Below are 23,223 nucleotides of genomic sequence, written 5' to 3'. Positions count from 1 at the left end.
CACATATTTTGACAACCTGGACAGTGGTTCATACATTACTTTGACAATAGAAACGATGGTCCCTGCATTACTTTGACAACCCGGACATTTGTTCCAACTTATTTTAGCAGACTGGACATGTTCCTACATTTTTGAGGCTCATAACGGACATTCGTTGCTAAATTAACTTATTGGCAGTTATTTTTTGCCCAATTCAGAAAAGTACCGTAACTAGCTCAATTGGAAAAATTGTGCTATAATAACACTGAAATGGGGTAAATTTGTGTTGTGAAATCTTCACATTGGGAAATTGGTGTATTTGATTATTTGCTCCCAAATACTTCAAAATTGATAACTAAATGTTGTAAAATTGTCAATATTATATTTACTTAATTTCAAGCCATAGAGCTGCATAAGGAAACTAACTTACTAAATTCTAACCTTCAATTAGGAATTTTTTTTCTGCAGCAATTGGGAAATTTTTATTCTTTTTCTAATTGGGAAAGTGCAGTTTTCGATACTTTATAAAGAAAGAAAAAAAATTGCTGATTTGAATAAGTGCAAATTTTGGGAATAGAATAAAACACGAGAAGCACACAAATTTGAAATGTTGTTCTATATTTAACTTGTACTTATTATGTTATGCACACAAATGTACATAATGAAAATGAGCACATATCCTTACATGTATATACATATAAACACAATAAAATATGGAAATGAAAGCAAACAAAAACAATTTTGTCAATTTTAAAATGAGGTCAGATGATGTGGCAGTGACAGAGCAGTGTTCACATTCATTCTAGTATACATGCTATGTAGGAAACATTATTAATAAACTTTATAATATTATACAAGAATGTGTTCAATTTGTTCGCCCAATACAAGTTGAGCCTCGCCAATAAAGCTCGAAACTCGCCTCATACAAGAAACAGGCGGCCAATATGGAAAAAACACGGCCAATACGGAAAAAGGTTGGCCAATACGAGATTCAGCCAATCAGAAACCAGGAAAAACTGTGCCTTATATGAGATCTAAAATTTTGACAATTGTGGACGCCATTTTGAAGTTGACTGCTTATTTTTGGTGCAAACGTTTAAACCTTTAAAAATATACTTTAAGTACTCAGCCCCTTATATTTTATAGCTCCCTTTTTCGAAAATAATTATAGTGCAGTGTAGCCACAGCCGTAAATTGAATATTTTCAAGAAACAATGAGCGCCGAAAGCAAAACTAATTCAAAATCATGGAGGATTTACACATTACAAATGCAATTTCTAATGGCAATAAGTAAGTTTTCAATGCTTATTGTCTTTCTGAGTTGTATTAAAAACAATGGTAGTGGATCCAGTGTGGCTGGACTGTTATTCAGGTAAATTTTGCATAATTTCGCGACCTGTCAAATTGTAAGCCTGCATCATGTAATATCTAGAAAGCATCTTTCGTCATATACTTAGTTTAAATGCCATTGTTTCTATGCTTTATCAGTAATATCGCCTTCATATTACAATATTAATGAAACGATAATTATTCTTCTGAAATTAAATGCATGGAACATTTGTTTCCTCTTGCAACAATATTAAATTTTCGTTTTAAATTAACAAGATATCTCTTAAAGGGATCTTTTCACGCTTTGGTAAATTGACAAAATTGAAAAAAGTTGTTTCAGATTCGCACATTTTCGTTTTAGTTATGATATTTGTGAGGAAACATTAATACTGAACATTTACCATGGTCTAATATAGCCATTATATGCATCTTTTGACGATTTTAAAACCTAAAAATTATAAAGCGTTGCAACGCGAAACGATTGAATAATTTGGAGAGTTCTGTTTTTGTCATTAAATTTTGTGAAACTACGAAGATTGCTTATATAAGGTATAAAATACGTCACGTATGTGTACTCGGCGGAATAGCTCAGTAGGCTAAATCGTTTTTACTTCAGGACTCTGGCAGGACTCCAGGGGTCACTGGTTCGAAACCTGCTCCGGGCAATGTTCTTTTCCTTTTTTTAATTTTATTCTTGATTTTTTACTGGAGCTTTTACGATCCAATGTTTACATTTATCAATATAAAGCATTTAATGAATAAGTTAAAAAATGCCAAAATCTGTGAAAAGGCCCCTTTAAAAGGTAGGCAAGATTGAACTTTACCGGAACGCAGTTGTTTCAACAAAGCGGGGGTTTTGGGGTGGTTAGCACCCGATACTAAAGACATATATAGGATAAAAAGGATTAAAAGAGGTGTTGTGTTAGGTGCATGGTTGCGCGCTTAGCAACGATAAAATTATACGCTTTTCCATTCTTTTTTACGTACCGGTAAGTTCAATTGTCCCAAAAGGTATTTTGGTGTACATAACATTTTCAAAGCATTTTGCATGGGATATAAACAAGGAAAAAGTTGTATAGAACAGAAATTTTGCTATTTTTCAAAACTTCATACTTAATTTAATAGCAAAATCCTTTAATTCGAAAGTGAAATTCAAGCTTTCTTGCTGAATAATAATATAAATTTAATTAATAAAATTGTCATTAATTATACGGCTGTCTTTAGCTCAATAACGAAAGCCGATATGAATTCAACTGATTAATAACATTATATTATTGATGCCATATAAAATATGTCATTTTGGCTTAACATTGTACGGAGAGTAGAACAAATAAACAAATAAACAAGCTGACAGGCCAACCATGATTATCATTCGTTAATAGATATTCAGAGAAAATGCACTTATTTCTTTCATGTTTTCTGGTTTTGTCTAGCATACCTAAATCATGTTGCTGTATTGAGCACAATGTCTCAAGGAAATTGCCATCTGTTGCATGTCATTTTTCAGATATAAATCAGCCAATATGTCACCAGTAGCAATTTAGACAAACGCCAGACAATATATTTTTCTGAGCTGTATTGTTACACCATTTTAGGCCTATGCAGTGACAGTCAAACCTGTACACTTTGAAATGGTGCCAGGAAGTAAAGATAAATCAGGATATTTTTTGTTGTTGAGCAACGTTTTAAATGTCATTCTATTTCTTTTAAAGAAATTTTAAAAGATCACATCAAATGGCCAAGAGTACCAAATTGGTACAAAAAATGCCTGGTAATGGGGTTTGGTTACATTTATAAAGTGTGATGATAACAAGATCATGGTCATGACACCTAATTAAACCATGTGTTGACCTGATTAAAACCATGTGTTGACCTGATTGAACCATGTGTTGACCTAATTAAACCATGTGTTGACCTGATTAAACCATGTGTTGACCTGATTGAACCATGTCAACACCATGTGTTGACCTGATTGAACCATGTGTTTACCTGATTGAACTATGTGTTGACCTGATTGAACCATGTGTTGACCTGATTAAACCATGTGTTGACCTGATTAAACCACGTGTTGACCTAATTAAACCGTGTGTTGCCCTGATTAAACCATGTGTTGACCTGATTGAACCATGTGTTGACATGATACAACCATGTGTTGACCTGATTGAACCATGTGTTGACCTGATTAAACCATGTATTGACCTAATTAAACCATGTGTTGATCTGATTAAACCATGTGTTGACCTGATTGAACCATGTGTTGACCTGATTGAACCATGTGTCAATGACGGTTGTTCATTGTTTGTCCATCAGTATTCTCTCAGTGTAAATTAAATGGGACTCTTTCAGTTAACAAAATAGTTTCCAGCAAATTAAGCGCCATTAATGTTTAAAAATATATACTGCTGTTTAAAGATGCATTGACTTAAATTGTATGGGTGTGAGCTTCAATGAAGTCTCATTAGGCCATTGCCATTATTCCATTCCAAAAAATGACACCACATCCCATAAAACAAACATTAAATTTGCCAATTACTTCATTATTATTTCATACATACACAGTAATCAGTATTTATTACACTGAAGTTAACCTAATTATTTGCTTCCAGTAGAATGCTTTCCATTTTGAAGATTGTGGCAATTTTACCTCAATACCAATTTATTTTAAAAAGTATTCACTGTTTAAAACAAATATTATATACAAAATAAATACAGATACAATGCACCAACAATGTTTTTTAAAAAAAAGAGAAAATACTTAACACACCATGAACATTAGGCAGGCAATAATCCTTCAGAAAACATACTATGTAACCTCTTATGCCATCATCATGATGTCACAGAAACTCTATATCCAAAAGTAGCAACTATTCCCAAATGCACCGTCGTCTAGACTGCTAAAAGACTGTCACCATAGTTTATGGTTAAACACCACCGATTAAAAACAAATGCATCTTAACACAATAATGATCCAAATCCATAGTCCAGCACATTTTTCATTCAATTAACTTGACTACGCAGTAACAAACAATAATAATGAACCATTCCATGGTCGATCAATAGAGCTCTACTGCGGCAGGTTTTTGCCTCCACATCAACCACATCTTTATTTCGGCAAGTTCTCTTCAATACCAGATATCGGCAAATGTGACAATGAAGCTGCAGTTTCAGATATTGTATCGTGTTCCCCTGGTGTCGAGCAATGTCTGATAAACTGTCTAGATAATACAATTTAAAGCAAGCAATATAAACATCATTCAGTTTCATTGGTCCTCAGACAGAAGGGAGACATAGAGATACATTGTGAAAAACTGTTTGCAATGGCAGAATTAGAGCCAAATGTGATCCATTTACATTCATTATGTATTCTTTCTTGTAAGGTCAATATATGAGCACATATACATGTGCATTTTATTTAAATTATCTTAGACTAATGCATGTACTTAATGATCCTATCTTACACTAAAGCATGTACTTAATGCTCCGCAAAGTAATGTGTCTTGCTCTGAGAAAACTGGGCTTAGCTCTTCCAGTGCTTAAACCCGATTTTTAAGGCCTTTGCAAACAGTTTGGATCAAGATGAGACGCCACAGAATGCTATTCTGATAGTATTCTTTGAAAAAAATCAAAGAAAATGCTAATTTAAGAAATGCAGCAGATGACATTTTAGCAGACGACAAATTTCCCAGCATGCAAAGGGTTAGTTATATTGCATGTTTGTAGAGTTTCGTCCCAGATTAGTCTGTGCAGACTGCATTATGCCCAGTTTTCTCAGATCACAACTCTAATGATAGGGTCTTGCTCTGAGATAATGGGGCTTAATGCCCATTGGGTCATTCCAGATAAGCCTGTGCTCTCCACACAAGCAATCAGGGACGAAACTTTCACCCCTCTCTGGATTTTTGCTAAAAGAGACTTCCTTTAACCCTTACCCAATCAGGGGCAAATTGAAAATGGCTATGTGCAAACAGCATAAAACCAGAACAGCCTGCAGTCTGTTCAGGTTTTTTTTTGCTGTTTGCTGCTCATCAGTATCTAAAGGTTGGATATTAAGCCATTAAAACTTGAATCTAAGTAAAAAGTCTTTAATTAAATTTAACTTTCTAAGGGACTACAAACGCAACAAAGTACTATCTACATGTAAGTGGTTAAAGGGTTAAATGAACAAGAGCACCGCATAACGGGTGCCAACGCTCAGCTGCAGGTGCAGTTTTGAATAAATAAAAGCTTGTCAGAATTTTTTTTTTTTTTAGAGGTAACAGTGACCTTGACCTTTAACCTAGTGACCCAAAAATGGGTGTGGCGTGTAAAACTCATCAAGGTGCATCTACATATGAAGTTTCAAAGTTGTAGGTGGAAGCACTTTGATTTGAGAGCCATTGTAAAGGTTTTAGCACGACGCGGACGGCAGACATCGGACGACGAGTTGGCTATGACAATACCTCCGGTTTTCTCCGAAAACAGCCGAGCTAAAAATACCATAAAAGATGAAAATGTCATCCTTAACTGGACTGATATGTCTGCACAGGATAATCTGGGACGACACTTTTTATGCGCATAAAATTATGCCCTGTTTTCACAGAGCCAGGAATTGTCTTTATAGGTATTATTGAACATCCCATCTTTTTTCTGTTTCATACAATAATACACTTAAATGAAGGGAAATATGATATGTATAAATTGTTAAAATTATCAAATATTTTTTTATGTATTTAATTGGTTCTTACATTGTTTGTCTTAATTTTAAATACACTAGTGAATACAGAAAGTTTGGAAAAATAGCTATTTCAAAGTCAACACTAAGATATAGTGTGAAGTATGAGCTCTCAATATAACAATATTCTATTGTGTATCATGTATTTGATGATATTCATTCCTAAAAAGTCAATAATTAGTACAGGTATACTGCATAGATATGAATTTTCATAAATATTACAGATAATGTGAAAATCATTTAAGTTTTTTCATATTTTAACTGTTAATATTGAACAAGTAAAAAACGCACTTCAAAATGTGTCAAATAGTATGTTGATTGTTAACCCTTTACCACTTAGATACGTATTTTGACGCATTTGTAGTCCCTTAGAAAATGAAATTAAAAGCAAGACCTTTCTCACTAGATAGTTTAAAGGCTTCATTTCCAACCCTTAGATAACAATGAGAAGCAAACAGCATCAAACCTGAACAGACTGTGAGTTACTCGCAGGCTGTTCTGGTTATATGCTGTTTGCCATTTTAACTTTGCTTCTGAGAGGGAATGGGTTAATCAACACTGTTTAGGTTAGCCAAACAAGAAAAAAATTTGCAAAAACACTTTCCACCAATATGCCAATGTGGGACTTTGAAAAAAACGCTGATGATAAACATTGTTAGGAATGTAAGTTCCAGACAAAAATGGAGTCCAATTATGGAAATTCATGATAATGAAGTTTGATTTTATAAATAAAGCAGGAAAAATTTTCGGAAAAGGAAGACTGTTTGAGATAGCGATACATTTGGATTAACCGTGATTGAACTAGCCGTGTTTAACTGTATATTTATTTAAATACAAAAAGTTGTCCCAGGCGTTTTAATCTTGAGCCTGAATTTAAAAGTAAAATTAAAAGTGTGTTAGGAATTATCTGACAACTGTACAATAAGGTGCAATATACCAATACACTTTTTCGATAGCAGTTTCATGCTCATGGAAGTGAGGTCATATTAGAGATTGAATCCAACTAAAGGTGGGAATTAGAAAAACATTTGTTGTCATTTTCAATTTTTCTTTCTTGGTGAATGCATTCATACAAAACTGTTGCCAGATAAATATCCTCATCAAAAGGGGGATTATAAATAGTGTAAATACTTGCCTAAATTTAATTGGAAAATGTCAATATTAATGGGAAAATGTTGATATTAATCATGAACTTCAATAAGGGCTAGTTCTCTGAAAAAAGCCAAATATTGACTACCAGATATCCTAAGCTAAATATGATGTAGAAATTAAAAAAAAATCTGCTTCTCTGATCCTTTTGAAATTCGGTTATTTTCATTTGGACCATTTCCATACTTGGCACACTTCTAAGCCATTTTCCGCCTATATTGATCCGACCACTAAATCTAGTAAACTAATCCATGAAAGTATCATCTCTACAGGAAATGAGTTACAATCAGGGATGTCATAAATCATCTATAACTTCTATGCACAGATCTCTATCAAACATAACTATATTGCTAGAAAGATCTTCGTTTTCCATCCCTTGGGGGAAAATGAATTGCCGATCCTTTTGGAAACAGCAAGGCGGGGATAGTTTTAACCCTTTGCATGCTGGGAAATTTGTCGTCTGCTAAAATGTTGTCTGCTGAATTTCTAAAATTAGCATTTTCTTCTAAATTTTTTTCAAAGAATACCATCAGAACAGTAAACAGTTTGGATCCTGATGAGAAGCCACATTCTGTGGCGTCTCATCTGGATCCAAACTGTTTGCAAAGGCCTTCAAAATTTGGTTCCAGCACTTAAAGAGTTAAAACGATTCCATTTTCTGAATATTCCAAATCAATCAAAATAAATTTAGCCCCAAAATACCATTCAGTCTCTACAAAGCATTTCTAATATAACATCTTTATGTTGAAAATTTCAGGCTCGGAGAGGAGGTAATATTTGCAAAAATTTCATTGTGAAATTTAAAATACTGATAACATAAAAGTTGTGTTTATTTTACCAGAATATCCTATTTTTTGGTTAAAAAGGCTTCATGTTGTCTACATACCAAATAGCTGTAGGTGTGAATGAGTTAACAGCAGTTTGAATAGCAAATAAAATGAGTAAATAAATTCTGAAAACTGTATATTTTTTCACACTTTCTTATCAATTTGACAACACTCCCTGAGTAATTTTAGTCCCAAAGTTGTAGGTGACACACTAATTAACTTAAAATAATCATAATCTGCTTAAAATGTATAAATATTGAATGTTCAACAGTGTTGTATTTGCCCTAAATGCACTGAAACCACAGTAATATTGAAATCACTGTAGAAGAGGTATCATACAGCATTCTTATTACATGAGTTTATATGTTAAAATTGTGCATGAAAGTTCTAAGTGTGAAATGACCCCCACATTAAGTGTACTTTTTTAAAGTATAAAGGATGTAGATGAAGGCAGAGAATTTAGTAGGTATGGATGCTTAAGACGTCCAAGGAGTGCACTGGACATAACAACCACAACAAACAAATAACAACGTCACTTTACAGCGCCAAACAATAAACACAAAAAATACCAGAGTCATTTGGGGGACTACCACACCTTATTGCATACATAAACACAATTGTCACCGTTCATTACCCCCCTCTTTTGATGTCCTTGGAAATGAAGAAATTGTCAGACATTAAAATTACCAGTGTCACTCAGGGGACTTCGATGCCCCTATTATTCCACACATAAACCCATTTATGCCTAGTGGACTCTCCCATCCTTCTAAATTGGATCAATTTATTTCCAAAATTAGGGATGTCTAGTATATTTATTTCTATATTTAGAATATTTCTTACAGAAATTCCTTTAAGCAAACAGCGCAGACCCTGCATCATGCGGCGTCTAATCAGTGGGTCAACGCTGTTTGCCAAGGCCTTTTTTTTAGATGCTAGGCATAAATGGGTTAACACAATTGTTTTGATCAGTTTTGCATAATATGTATACATTCAGATTTTTATTAAAAAACCTCACCAGTTTTTGTTTTTTAATACGATATCTTAATCAATTGTTTGAGTTCTGTTGGAACCTTCATTTGTTTAAATATGTTGTTTGTAACATGCAATTAAAGATTAACCTGATAATATATCAATCTCATCAAATCTGTATACAGACACACATATACCAATTGAAAATAAGACAAGAGTGGATTTTAAAGGGACTGTCAACCACGACGATGAAGAAAAGAAAAGTTGTAAAATACCGTATTTTTTTACAATAATTAGTTTATATTTATTAAAATATCACGACTGGTATATTACATTACTTGAAAAAAGGTGGTAAGTTTTAATATTTTCAGTATATTTGGTAATAAATTTTACTGGGTATGTCTACCAGGTAACTACCAGTTAACTATAAATAACGCCAGTAGATTGATCATCATCGTCAAGTGGTCAACCCAGTAATGCAAATTGTGCATGCGTAGTGAATTGTATATATCTTATATATAAAATGACCAATCTACGCGCTTTATTTATAGTGTGTATATCGTATGTCACATATTTTCGCAATGTACTTTCGATTTCACATCGCAAAATTTTATTACCAAATATACTGAAAATATGAATTTTTTTCAAGTAATGTAATATACCAGTCGTGATATTTAAATCAATATAAACTAATAATTGTACAAAAATACGGTATTTTAAAACTTTTCTTTTTTCATTATTCGTGGTTGACAGTCCCTTTAAATTCTATAACTTAAGAATTGTCCAAGGGAAAGAAGACTTGTGTCAATATGGTTTACATAAATCGTCAGTGGTTACATCCCTTGATTATAAAAACATCCAATTTATACATCAGTATACTGTGAAATACATTTGTATATGATATCCACATTATTTATTATATTACTTCTAGAAAAATTTCAAGAACATACATATCATAATTACTTATTTAATAATTTTAGCATCCAAGTTATAAACATTGTTAATTATTTCAACTTTATTTTGAAAATACAAAATAAAATAAATATATTTTAAAGTATTTTGTCCTGTTACTTATTAAAAGTCCTCAAAATTAGTGTTGTTGCATCATTAATATGAAAACACATAAACTTTTCAGAATATCTTTATCACAATCCAATAATAGTTATATATTACCATAAAAATATTTTATAATAATAATAATGTACAATTAAATTTACCTTTTAAATAGTTTTATTTTAGCCATTTTCTTTATCCAAACTGTGTATGTTATAACTTCAAGGGATTAGTAATTCCACAATTATGAACTGTCTCTTTATCAATGTAGAGTCCCAGATGTATTGTCCATAGCCAAAATAATTTTAAAATTACACATTACAGAATTGACTTTATAAGAAAAAAAAATCCTTGCAAGCATTCCATTAAAGGATAAAATAAGTTTCCATGCAATGGGCCATTTAATGATAAATAAAATAAGTTAATTGAGTTTGTTCCTCAATGAACAGGCAAATACTGAGCACATTGGTTATATATGAGATGTAAATGGCAATAAGTAGGACATGACATCATGATTAAAAATGTTTATCAACAAATACCAGCTAATCATGTGCATGTGACCTCAGAGCTCTTAAGGTGAAAGACTGATCAAATCTTAAACCTACACTGTTGACAAGATTTAAGATTTTTTTAATCTTTTAAAGGACCCTATTGATTTATGTAAATCAAAGATAGTAATTTTAAATGATTCTTACAAATGTTTATAGTGTGTATTCCTCTCACTACCATTTCCAACACACTGATTGCTACGAAAATAAAAATCTACAATGATGTATGTGGATGTATATGCTTGAGTGTTACTACAGGTCTACCAGCTACAAAATCTAGTTGCCCTTTCTTAACTTTGTGGTAGCCTTATATGTCATGTTTAACTATGTTACAGTAAATCTTACCAAGGCATTTGATTTTGCGAATAAAGTAGAAAATACACGGCTGTTTTCATATTGTGTAGGAAAATGAGCGCTGTCATTTCAAACAGTACTACAGTATCAAGCATCCACACCGCATGTCGATTCAGATTCCTTCAGATTAATTTATTTAATTTGGACATTCATGGTTTGAAATCGTTTTAAAAACTGTTGATTTTGCGATTTTTGAACATTTGGTACGAACTAGTCCGTAACAAAACCGAAGTTTCGTACCCATTGAAAATAACGAAAAAACACGTATTATATGCACAAATTCTTCTTTACAACTGCATTAAACAACACATACAATTTTTTTCTTTAAAATATGACCGTATTTGTGTGTCAAATATTGAAGATTTAAAGTTGATAGGCGTAAATGGGTTTCGCATTTCGGGAACCTTTTCACGGCTGTTGAATTTAAATCGTTCTTTTCGTATTGCTTTCATAATAATATTTAGTCATTTTAATACTATCAATTTGATAAAATTGTAAAGAAATACTAAAATATTTACTTACAAATCGATTCTGTTCAGGATTTTATTTGACGGTTGCATAATTATTGAGTTAGCAGCATTGTGTACACACCGGTCTTATTGACAATAACGTAGTGACGTCACCATCTATGTATAGAATGGAGTTAGCAGACTTTGCTGGTGAAAGCGTTGTAGCGTTCTTAAACAAACATTTATGGCGTAGCTTTTGGTAAATTCCAGCACAATTGAACTTTTTCTTAAACCCGGCACCCATTTCGTGTTTAAAAGCCACCTTTTGGCATCCGAAAAAAACAGAGATTCAATTTTCAATTTTTTTCTTTTTTGGTTTCGTCAAAAATTAGAGTCGGCAGGTCCGAAAATCATTTTATTAAAAAATTCTGGCCTAAATAGAATTAGATTCAACAAAACAAACAATTATTTGATGCCAAGATGTAATATATTTAAGACCAAAACATAGAGCTGTCACCATAGGATGACTTATGCCCCCTTTAAACGCATGATAGAAGATATGAGCTTTTCTCGAAACCTAAACGCAGATTTCGAAACCTAAACGCGGACCCTAAGTTCAAGGTCAAGGTCACAGGGGTCAAAATTTGTGTGCGTATGGAAAGGCCTTGTCCATATACACATGCATGCCAAATATGAAATTGCTATCTGAAGCGACATAGAAGTTATGAGCATTTTTCGAAACCTAAACGTAAAGTGTGACGGATAGACGGATGGACAGTCTGATCACTATATGCCCTCCATCGGGGGCATAAAAAGAAACAACAAAAATATTTACAAATAATTAAGAGCAAGTGCTTATGATGTATAGATTAGCACGTCAAACATTTCACAAATCATTCATTCCTGCTAAAATCCAGCAACATAGCGATTATAATTATTTATTTATTTAAAAATGGGAAGAGATGATAAACAGAAAAACAGGTTATTGCCCTATCGTTTTTGTAATATGTAAGGTGAGCAAACTTTGCCATCCTTTTATTATAAGCCTTAACTGATATCATTCCACATTGATAGGGCAGTAACCTGTTTTTCTCTATATATCTTAAATAACAAGGTCAATGCCTTATACCCTGATCAGGAAACACAAGGAACAAAACAGTAATCTCTAAATTCATTGAGTTTGTTTTCTAACATTCCTGTCGTCCTAAGCTCGCAACCTTACTACTGCTCTATGTGTAAACAACAGGATCATAAGGTACAATTTAAATCAATTGACACTCTTGGTATTCATTCATTAAAGCTATGATTTTGTTTTTTGTAATTATTATCAGCAAAAAAGTTCTAAATTCTCAATAAACATACTGTTATCATATGAAAGACGATCGAACTTTTAAAGGGACTTGTTCACAGATTTTGGTCTGTTTTTAAGTGTGTGATAAAATGCTCTAAATTGATAAATGTAAGCATCAGATCCAATGTAATCAAACAAGAATAAAATTGAAGAAAGAAACCTGGACGGCCCCTGGGCTCAAACCACTGACCTTTAAAGAGCACTTTGACCTATTGACCATCTAATACTGCTACTAAGCTCATGTTATATTATAGTTTATATAAGCAATGTCACAAAACAGAATTTAAACAACAGAAATCTCCAAATTATTGTATCATTTATTTTCAAAATCTGTTACCAACAAAATGTCATTTTGACAAACTGTGAACAAGTACCTTTAAAGGGTGGAAAAAGACAGGAAAAGAGTTTATTAACCAGTTATAAATTTGCTGACTAACAAACAATTTGTTTTTATAAACACACTCTGAGGCAAATGAAGTTCAAAATTACATAAATAATTTATATGACATTTTGACAAATTTACTTCAAGTTTACTATGTACTCTAAGGTTAAACACCAGTTGTTAATGGACAAATTGTCCAAAGAGACAAGTCGACCTCTAAAGATGTCACATCAAATCTTGCCTACAGTAGTGATACAAAGCTGACCATGGTGTTCAACTTTTCTGGCAAAAACTGTCGTAAAAATAAAGTTAACCCTTTCAGCGCTGGAACCGAATTTTATAGGCCTTTGCAAACAGTTTGGATCCAGATGAGACGCCACAGAACATGGCGTCTCATCAGGATCCAAACTATTTGCTATTCTGATAGTATTCTTTGAAAAAAATCAAAGAAAATGCTAATTTTAGAAATTTAGCAGACGACATTTTTGCAGACAACAAATTTCCCAGCATGCAAAGGGTAAATTTGCACAAAAGACATAGCTTCTCACACCTGAATACATGTACAACGAAGTAATAATTTTTAAACGGGGCAGTTAATATGAAACTTCCTCATTCCAAATGTAATGAATAATGTATTTTGAAATACGAGCTGTAAGCAATTTGCCATCAAGGACACATATGTCATAAATTGTTTGATTATTGTTTCTATACAAAATTTAAAAAAGTGAAAGACAATTTATGTTTTTATTTTAGTGACCCAAATTTTGTCAAAATACCCTGAATTTCCATCCAGTCTTAATAAGAATGAATAGCCCTACACTAAAAGATATGCCTTTTTTAAAGATTTTAACACAAAAATGAATATAAGTTACACATCGCTTACGTAACAGACTAAAAATTAATGAAAAGCTAACAAGAATTTCTTTAGGGATTTAAAGGAAAATGCCACAGTTTTAGGTTGAGATAATTTATTTTCATAAATAGGTGTTTTCCTATTCTGTAAGTGTAATGCATTTATACATTATACTTAAGTAGCAGTCAATTGGCAAAGCGTATTACTCTTATGTGACAAAATGCTTGAACAAGAAACATGGCTGCTCAACGAAACCAGGTTTTCAACATTTAAGCTATTTATTTGAATAATAGTCTGCATATTAGCTACCTACACACAAATATTAGCTCAAACTATTGAGCAGAAGAATTCTTCCCTGTTTAAAGAACAGTTACCTTTACCTTAATCCAACAGGTCAAAAATGCGATCCGTAGGAAGGCCATCATGTTACCAACCAACGTACAGAATCTCAAGGGGGTGCAACATACAAAAATAAATTTCATGTTAACAATGTTTGGTGCTACATCACAAAACTCAAGTTATTGTGAAGGAACCGCTGTTTAGTGACAGTGACCATGATCTTAGCACAACTGGCCTCAAAAAGAGTCCCATGCTACACACACAAGTTCAGTACAATATTTCAATCCAAACTCAAAATATTTACCCGATTTGAAATATTTCAATGGATATTGTGAATAAAATAGCTCATGCCGTTCATATTGTCCTAACCATCAACATCAAAGGTGAGCAAGCATTTTTTCTTTGAAAAAAAGTGCTGTCCAATCCATTCACACCCCCCTCCCCCTGGCCGGTACATTCAGTATCTTGATCTTGATACACTGATATGATGTTGGTGCATGATATTCAGTGGTTTGTAACCGTCACATGATCATGCGGTGACAATTCATGACAGGCACTTGTCTGGTTAATCAACTGCTTACAGATAACATACCCGTATTCTATGTACTAAAAAAGGATCACGCAAAAATGATCAGCATTGAATATCATTTGCAAAATATTTTGATATTTCAAAGATTACAACACCATTTATAACAAATTAGTACAATAATACTAAATATGCAATTCATAAAATACCATAAAATAACAGAGAGAACAAGACTATTGCCAAGCAATAAAAGTCCCCTACCAGTGAAACTCCACCATTTTCAGCAATATGTCTAGTCTATTTGTTGCCATAGCAACCAGAATTCTTGCCGTAGGAACAAAATGAAATGACGTGCATAATCTCCATATTGCCATCTGTTCATGTTTCAAGTTTCATGAAAAAATATGAAGAACTTTTAAAGTTAGCGCAGGATCCAGAAAAGTGTGACAGACTGACAGACTCACAGACACACAGACACACAGAGCGCAAACCATACCATAAGTCCCCTCCGGTGAAACCGGTAGGGGACTAATAAATACCATTACCTGTACACAATAACAGGCTTTCTAAGAAACATTTTCTTTTATATTGTCAATATAATCAGTAAATCAAATCAAAATGACCAATCAGAACACAAACACTATTTTTAGTCTAATACACAATATACATGTTCAAAATACAAGCTTGATACTACTGATTCAAAGCAACTAATGCAGTTACAAACTGTACATACATTGTAACAGTTGTAACAGCTACTAGAACACAGTACTATCCATTACGGTTTTCTATTTTTCAAATGTGAAATTAACTTTTTACATATTCGATCGCAACAATAAAAATACCCTAAAAAGTTTTCCTATGCACTTTAATTTTACCTTCATTAATCCAAGGATCAACACAAATTCAAATAAGTTATAGTTTTTTTTTGTGTTATGATTGGTTTTCATCACCAGTGTTTGTTTTACACATTGTTTGCGAGAATGGGATAGAGCTGAAATGTACAGGTTTTTGCGAACTTTTACAGACATACCAAATCACAACAATATAAAGGCCTTCTGGGACGAAATATTTAATCTCGAGCAGATCTGAAAATGTCATTTACAGCAGAAAATACTACGGTTACATTTATGATAATTTTGTCATAAACCATTCATTTGAAGGTCAGTGTTTAGCCCAAGTCTGTAATACATGTAAATTAATGTTCAAACTCTTATGCAAGTTATGGAAAACTTCTATAACATGACACTTCCATTTAAAAATTAAAGAGACATTGACCTTAAAAACATGAATTTCCTGTTGATAGGAGTATCATTTATCTTATAAGGGGATGACGACATAAATTTTCTCCAATCAACAAGAAGCAGCCATGTTTATTAGATTTGTAGCGTACAGTCCAACCCTACTTCCGGTCACCCCTCATCGCCGGTCACCCCGTATCCCGTCTGTGCTGCGACCGTCGATAAACACTATATAATGCACCCTTCTTAAGCGGTAACCGCGTTTCTCCTGGCATCCCCATATGAGACAATTGGTCCCGACATTCGTTAATAACGATGTAAGGTCCCAATAAAATTCGCTTTTCAAGCTCTTTCTGGCTATAACTTACCTTGCTTATCCCTTTATTGCCCCCAATTTACAACTTCTACTTCTCGAGTGCACCAGTGTTGTTTTTGACACCTTAGCAGCGATTTATTGGCAACTTTTTTATTTAATCAGCATTCACACCATGGTGTTTTTATGATAGAAGTCGCTAATTGCTATCCAAAGATGTATCGTACAGAACTAAACGCCGCCTGCGCTTGTATTTCCTGGCCCAATCAAGTACAACAATAATATTATCCTGTGTATTATACAACCCAAAGTTATAAAACCTGTCAAAACACCGATTTTGTACATCAAACAAATTGAATGCTGTCCAATACACATTGATGTTTCTCACAAATTACCTTTCGTTTTCAACGGATTTTCAGAAAATAGTTTGTACATATTGCATCAATCTAAATTTAGAGTTAATTTACGATTGGTTGAATAAGAAAATTGCTCGATGCGCTCACATCGTGTCACACGATTCACATAGGTTCAAGGGGATATCCCTGCACCAATTGGATGTCAAGTCGAGGCAAACGGGGACACCCCACATTTCAGTTCATGGAGTTGTTTACTTCTGGAAAATGGAAAACGTATGCGTTCACGAAATTCTGAACACACATTTATCATCAATATTGGGCAGAAATTAAGAGTTTTTGTAAGTAATATACTGATTACTGACTAAAGAAAAGGTGAAATGATTGATCGTTTTAGGTGTCACGCTTTTTGGTCAAATGTCCCGACAATTTTTAAGGAAAGTCCCGATTTGGACCTGAAAAATTCTGGCATGTATGGATAAACATTTTGACAGCCAGTTTGCAAATTGCAATTAATTAGCGACAGATTATCAGGTTATCGGGTTAAAAGCAATGTGCGACCGTTTGATCTTTTTGTTTCCGCACATGCGAATATCACCTTTTATTACTGGAAAGGAGATTCTTAATTTATAATTTATTATTTGTAGCTCATACTATTTCAAGCACACATTTATGACAATTATCGGCTAATTAAAAGTTAACAAGGGACAAAATTGTCACAAAACCAGGTTTTCATTGTGAAAAAAAATCTGATTAAGGGAGACAACTCAAACTGAACTTTTGAAATGAACAAACAAAATTAACCCCCTTTGTAAGTTTGTTTCAAAATAAATCTATTTTAAGTTGTGGTGACCTTGACATTGGAGATATTGACGTGATTCTTTCGTGCGACACACCGTCCCATGATGGTGAACAAATGTGCCAAATAATTGTAAAATCTCACAATGAATGACATAGTTATGGCCCAGACAAGCTCATTTATTGCCAATTTTGACTTTGAACTCAAAATGTGACCTTGACCTTGGAGATATCGACGTAATTATTTCGCGCGACACACCGTCCAATGATGGTGAACAAATGTGTCAAATGATTTTAAAATATGACAATGAACGACATAGTTATGGCCCGGACAAGCTTGTTCTGCCCGCCCGCCAGCCCGCCAGCCAGCCCGCCCGCATTTGCCAATCTAATAACCAGTTTTTTCCTTCGGAAAACCTGGTTAAAAAGAACAACGAAACTTTTAACCGAAATCAACTGATCAACATGTCCTCTGTGCTACAAATTTTTATCCAACAAGGGCTGTTTGTAAAACATGCATGCCCCCAATATGGGCTGTCAGTTGTAGTGGCAGCCATTGTGTGAATACGTTTTTTGTCACTGTGACCTTGACCTTTGACCTAATGTAAGATATCATCCGGAAACCATTTTACTCTTTCGAGTCACTGTGACCTTGACCTTTGACCTAGTGACCTGAAAATCAATAGGGGTCATCTGCCAGTCATGATCAATGTACCTATGAAGTTTCATGATCCTAGGCATAAGCATTCTTGAGTTATCATCCGGTAACCATTTTACTATTTTGAGTCACTGTGACCTTGACCTTTGACCTTGTGACCTAACAAGAGCTGTCAGAGGACAGCGCGCGCGACTATTCAAGTGCTTGACAGTATAATGTAAGCCATCATGGGGAAATTGTTCATATGCAATAATTTATTAGACGATCTTTCAAAAATAAAAAAAGACACAAAAAAAATATTTTTTTTTTTTTTTTTGGGGGGGGGGGGGTAGGGGGGTAGGGGGGGTAGGGGCGTGCGAGGGGGGTATAATGTGGGGTGTGGTAATTTGTTATATGTTTAAAAAAAGTATAAAAAATGGGGGGTGGGGGGTATGGGGGAGTGAGAGGGGGGTATAATGTGGGGTGTGGTAATTAATAAGATGTTTTTAAAAAAAAAAATCGGGGGTGGCTGGGGCCTGCGAGGGGGGTCTAATGGGGGGTGGGGTCTTTTTAGATGTTTGCCCCCACCTCCACCTTGGGGGGGGGGGGTGGGGGGTGGGGTGGGGGGCGTCGGGGGGTCTCTGTGTGGGGTGTGGTCCTATTCTCCGCTGTTTTCCCCCCCCATTGGGGGGGTCTTGGGGGGTGGGGGGGCGGTCGGGGGGCGTGCGCGGGGGGTTCTCCTGTGGGGTGGGGTTCTTTCTAGTTTTTCGCCCCCCCCTTGGGGGGGTGGGTGGTTAGGGGATGGGGGGTGAGAGGAGGGTATAATGTGGGCAGTGGTAAGTGGTTTGTAACCGTCACATGATCATGTGGTGACAATTCATGACAGGCACTTGCACTGTTAATCAACTGCTTACAGATAACATAATCTACTTACTAAAAAATGATCATACAAACATGATCGGCATTGAATAACATTTGCAAAATATTTTGACATTTCAAAGATTACAACACCATTTATAACAAATTAGTACAATAATATTAAATATGAAATTCATAGAATTCCATAAAATAACAGGGAGAACAAGACTATTGCCAAGCAATGAAAGTCCCCTACCACCATTTTCAGCAATATTTCTTGTTTATTTGTTGCCATAGGGACCAGAATTTTTGACATAGGAACAAAATGAAATGACGTGCATAATCTCCATATTGCCATCTGACCAAATTGTTTCAAGTTTCATGAAAAAATATGAAGAACTTTTAATGTTATCACAGGATCCAGAAAAGTGTGACAGACAGACTCACAGACAGACGCACAGAGCGCAAACCATAAGTTCCCTCCGGTGAAACCGGTACTGTAGCAGGGCTTCCCCTGGCTCAAAAATTTCTTTAGCCAACATTTTAGCCAATTGGATTTTTTTGTAGCCAAATTTTAGAAAACTGTAGCCAAAGTTTTAGCCAAGCATTTGGGACCGCCTCGTGAAAGTCTAGGGGTATAAGAACACAAATAAGTACAATATGAAGCTTAAATATATTTATTACTATAATCATCCTTTTAAAATATTGTACATAACAGAATATAAGTTTATAACAAAAAACATTTATAGATATGCATACATCTAGATATACATACATCAATGTAATAATCATACTTTTATTCTACATAACAGAATATCAGTTTATACATACATCATAAGCACATGTTCAGTTCACATTGTTTACAAAATAAGCACATTTTCATTATATTAAAGATATTCATTCATGAGCACATATTTCAATCTTTGCAAAACATAACAGTTGATCAAGACTAAAGATGCTTTATTTTCAAAGCCTCTCACTTCATATTGTTAAACAGCTATATTTGGTCATTTGGATATGATATACATCAGCTTTGACAGCTGCTGTTGTTAAAACATTTTCTGTAAATGGTGGATTATTTCTAGGCTCAAATAAATGAATGTTTTTGCACGCATATTTCTTGACAGAAAGGCCCAGCTAATTGCCACCATCCATTTTAGTTGCCTGAAATATGATCAAATATAGTTTTACAAACTATCAACTAGAAACCAACACATAAATGTCCGCATCTTAAAATGTCCGAATTTTTAACATATCCGAAATATATTACAACGAGTGAATGGTATACTTTTTATTTCCGAAATTGTTGGTTTCTTAATCAAACTTTACCTTTCCCAAAATAGTATAATAATGAAACTATTAAACAGAAATGCTCTCAAATTCCTGTTGAAACAAGATTTCATGTGTTTTTGTGAAGAAATAGTTTTTTGTTAAATGCTTTTGCCAGGCCCGTGGTATTGACATAATGTTCGATAACACCTTTTGTTTTCACACCAGCAAGCGTTCTATACATAGATGGTGACGTCACTGCCAGTACACAATGCACCAGCAAGTTTCCTTTGTTTCGATGACCGGTTCTGACCGGTGTTGCTGCAGACTGCGTATCAAATTTTCTGATTAATAACACGATGATGTATTGACGCACAGTCAACGGTTTAAAGAGTTTACTATCTGGGATGGTACTTGACAGGCAAAAAACGTTTCGCCGAGCATTTTCGCCAACCAAAAATTTTATTCGCGAATTTTAAAAACGTTTCGCCGAGCATTTTCGCCAACCGAGAATTTTATTCGCCGAATTTGCGAAATTATCGCCAACGGCGAATTTGGCGAACGACAGCGGAAGCCCTGTGTAGAGGACGAAAACACTTTGGAATGGGTCCTATACTTTATGGTAGGATCTGTTTGAGGGCTTGTTTTTAAAGCAGTAAAATCCCAGTCTGATATTCATCAGTCAACACACTTCATAAATCTTGTACAGTCTAAAAACATATATATACCGATAATAATGGTTCACATATACATATAATGATACAATAACCCAATTTATACATCACAGATCTTCACCAAGCCTAATCACCTCGTCTATGAGACTAGAACAGATTGACCACTGATATGATACAAGGATTGTGTGCCTACTTACCTAGTCCATGTTGTTAGGCCCAACCACTGATATGATACAAGGATTGTGTGCCTACTTACCTAGTCCATGTTGTTAGGCCCAACCACTGATATGATACAAGGAAATTGTGCCTACTTACCTAGTCCATGTTGTTAGGCCCAACCACTGATATGATACAAGGATTGTGTGCCTACTTACCTAGTCCATGTTGTTAGGCCCAACCACTGATATGATACAAGGGTTGTGTGCCTACTTACCTAGTCCATGTTGTTAGGCCCAGTTTTTCCAGAGTTCTGGCAGACCATGAGCCTTTCTTATTGGGGTCCGAGACAGCCATGGCGCATAGTTTGTTCAGAGCTCCGGAATAATGCTGCTTCACTATATCTTTTCATAATTTTCTATCACATCATAATCTGGAAAAGAATTCAGTCACGTTCTGAAAAAACTGGGCATAATGCATATGCATAAAGTGTCGTCCCAGATTAGCCATGCAGTCCGCACAGGCTAATCAGGTATGAAACTTTCCACCTCAATTGGATTTTTGCTAAGAAGAGACTTCATTTAAATGAAAAATGTCATAACGTGGAAAGTGTCATCCCTGATTAGCCTGTGTGGACTGCACAGGCTAATCTGGGACAACTCTTTGCACATGCATTATGCCAGTTTTCTCAGAACGCGAATCAATTTATCTTTAAACACCAACTTTATTATCATAAAATAACAAATATAAAGGTGCGTGTATAACAAAATCTTCACTTTAAATTAAATACCTACAGGAAATGCATATTAAAAACCTTTTATTTATCAAGATGTTTAATCCCTTGTTCTTTTTTTAAATACCTTTGAAAAAACATCTTAGGGTGTGAGTGATGCTGATGTTAAGGCTAAATTCAGTAATCAAATTTGAGCTGAGTGTAACCTGTTCCAATACTCTGGTTTTCAAGAAATTAACTAATAATTCCTGCTGTTAAAATAATTTCCTTTAGCCTTTAGCATTTTCAACATACTGGTATCCTGCGGCCCTTTCTATATAAACTTTGAATAAGACTCAGAAGTCAAACAGTATTCAGAAATGAAGTAGAAGGTGGAAGTAATTATTCGCAACCTAGATGTGGCTCATCATCAACATTTTGTATCATACAGTTTGAACACTTGTTAAAATAATAATGTTTGTAAAACAACAAGTACTCGGTATGTATAACCATATGAATGTGTAACTGTCAATATAGTGATATATGTACGTGTTATAGCTTTATTGTGTCAAATTCTTACAACACAGTATTATGTGAAGTTGGAACAAGATGTGTTTGAGAAACACAATGTCCCCCTATATGACGTTTGACCTTGAAGGATGACCTTGATCTTGACCCTTCACCACTCAAAATGTGCAGCTCCATGAGATACACATGCATTTCAAATATAAAATTGCTAGCTTCAATATTGCAGAAGTGACATAACATGAGCAACTTTGACCCATATATTTTACCTTGAAGGATGACCTTGACCTTTCACCACTCAAAATGTGCAGCTCCATGAGATACACATGCATGCCAAATATCAAGTTGCTATCTTCAATATTGCAATAGTATTCATAAAATAAGTGATTTGGGCCACATATATTTGACCTCTGACCTTGAAGGATGACCTTGACCTTTCACCACTCAAAATGTGCAGCTCCATGAGATACACATGCATGCCAAATATCAAGTTGCTATCTTCAATATTGCAAAAGTACTCATAAAATGAGCGATTTTGTCCACATAATTTTGACCTCTGACCTTGAAGGATGACCTTGACCTTGACCTTTCACCACTCAAAATGTGCAGCTCCATGAGATACACATGCATGCCAAATATCAAGTTGCTATCTTGAATATTGAAATACTGCAAAAGTGTACATTAAATGAGCGATTTTGACCCATATATTTGACCTTTGACCTTGAAGGATGACCTTACCCTTGACCTTTCACCACTCAAAATGTGCAGCTCCATGAGATACATATGCATGCCAAATATCAAGTTGCTATCTTCAATATTGCAAAAGTTATTGCAAATGTTAAAGTTGGCGCAAACCAACCAACCAACCAAC

At 34.5% G+C, this 23,223-nt stretch overlaps 1 protein-coding gene across 12 annotated transcripts in view; it reads right to left on the bottom strand.

Annotated features, from left to right (window-relative positions):
• LOC127871972 (oxidation resistance protein 1-like) overlaps positions 1-23,223 on the bottom strand; it is a 91,734-nt gene that overhangs the window by 66,843 nt on the left and 1,668 nt on the right. For 7 of the 12 annotated variants that reach the window (XR_008045661.1, XM_052415279.1, XM_052415283.1 and 4 more), the window contains exon 2: positions 21,393-21,548. Coding sequence is in view for 7 of the 12 variants with exons in the window: in XM_052415279.1 (XP_052271239.1) it covers positions 21,393-21,472 (80 nt within the window). In the remaining 5 variants the exon portion in view is untranslated. Of the gene's footprint in view, positions 1-10,181; positions 10,444-21,156; positions 21,171-21,215; positions 21,230-21,274; positions 21,289-21,333; positions 21,348-21,392; positions 21,549-23,223 lie in introns of those variants that run through there. The other 5 variants (XM_052415286.1, XM_052415287.1, XM_052415288.1 and 2 more) reach the window with 5 other exon arrangements.

The sequence above is a fragment of the Dreissena polymorpha genome, chromosome 3 (assembly GCF_020536995.1).
Source record: "Dreissena polymorpha isolate Duluth1 chromosome 3, UMN_Dpol_1.0, whole genome shotgun sequence".
NCBI classification, from domain to species: domain Eukaryota; kingdom Metazoa; phylum Mollusca; class Bivalvia; order Myida; family Dreissenidae; genus Dreissena; species Dreissena polymorpha.
Note: the sequence above shows the minus strand (reverse complement) of the source record. Positions and strands in the feature narration are given on the sequence as shown.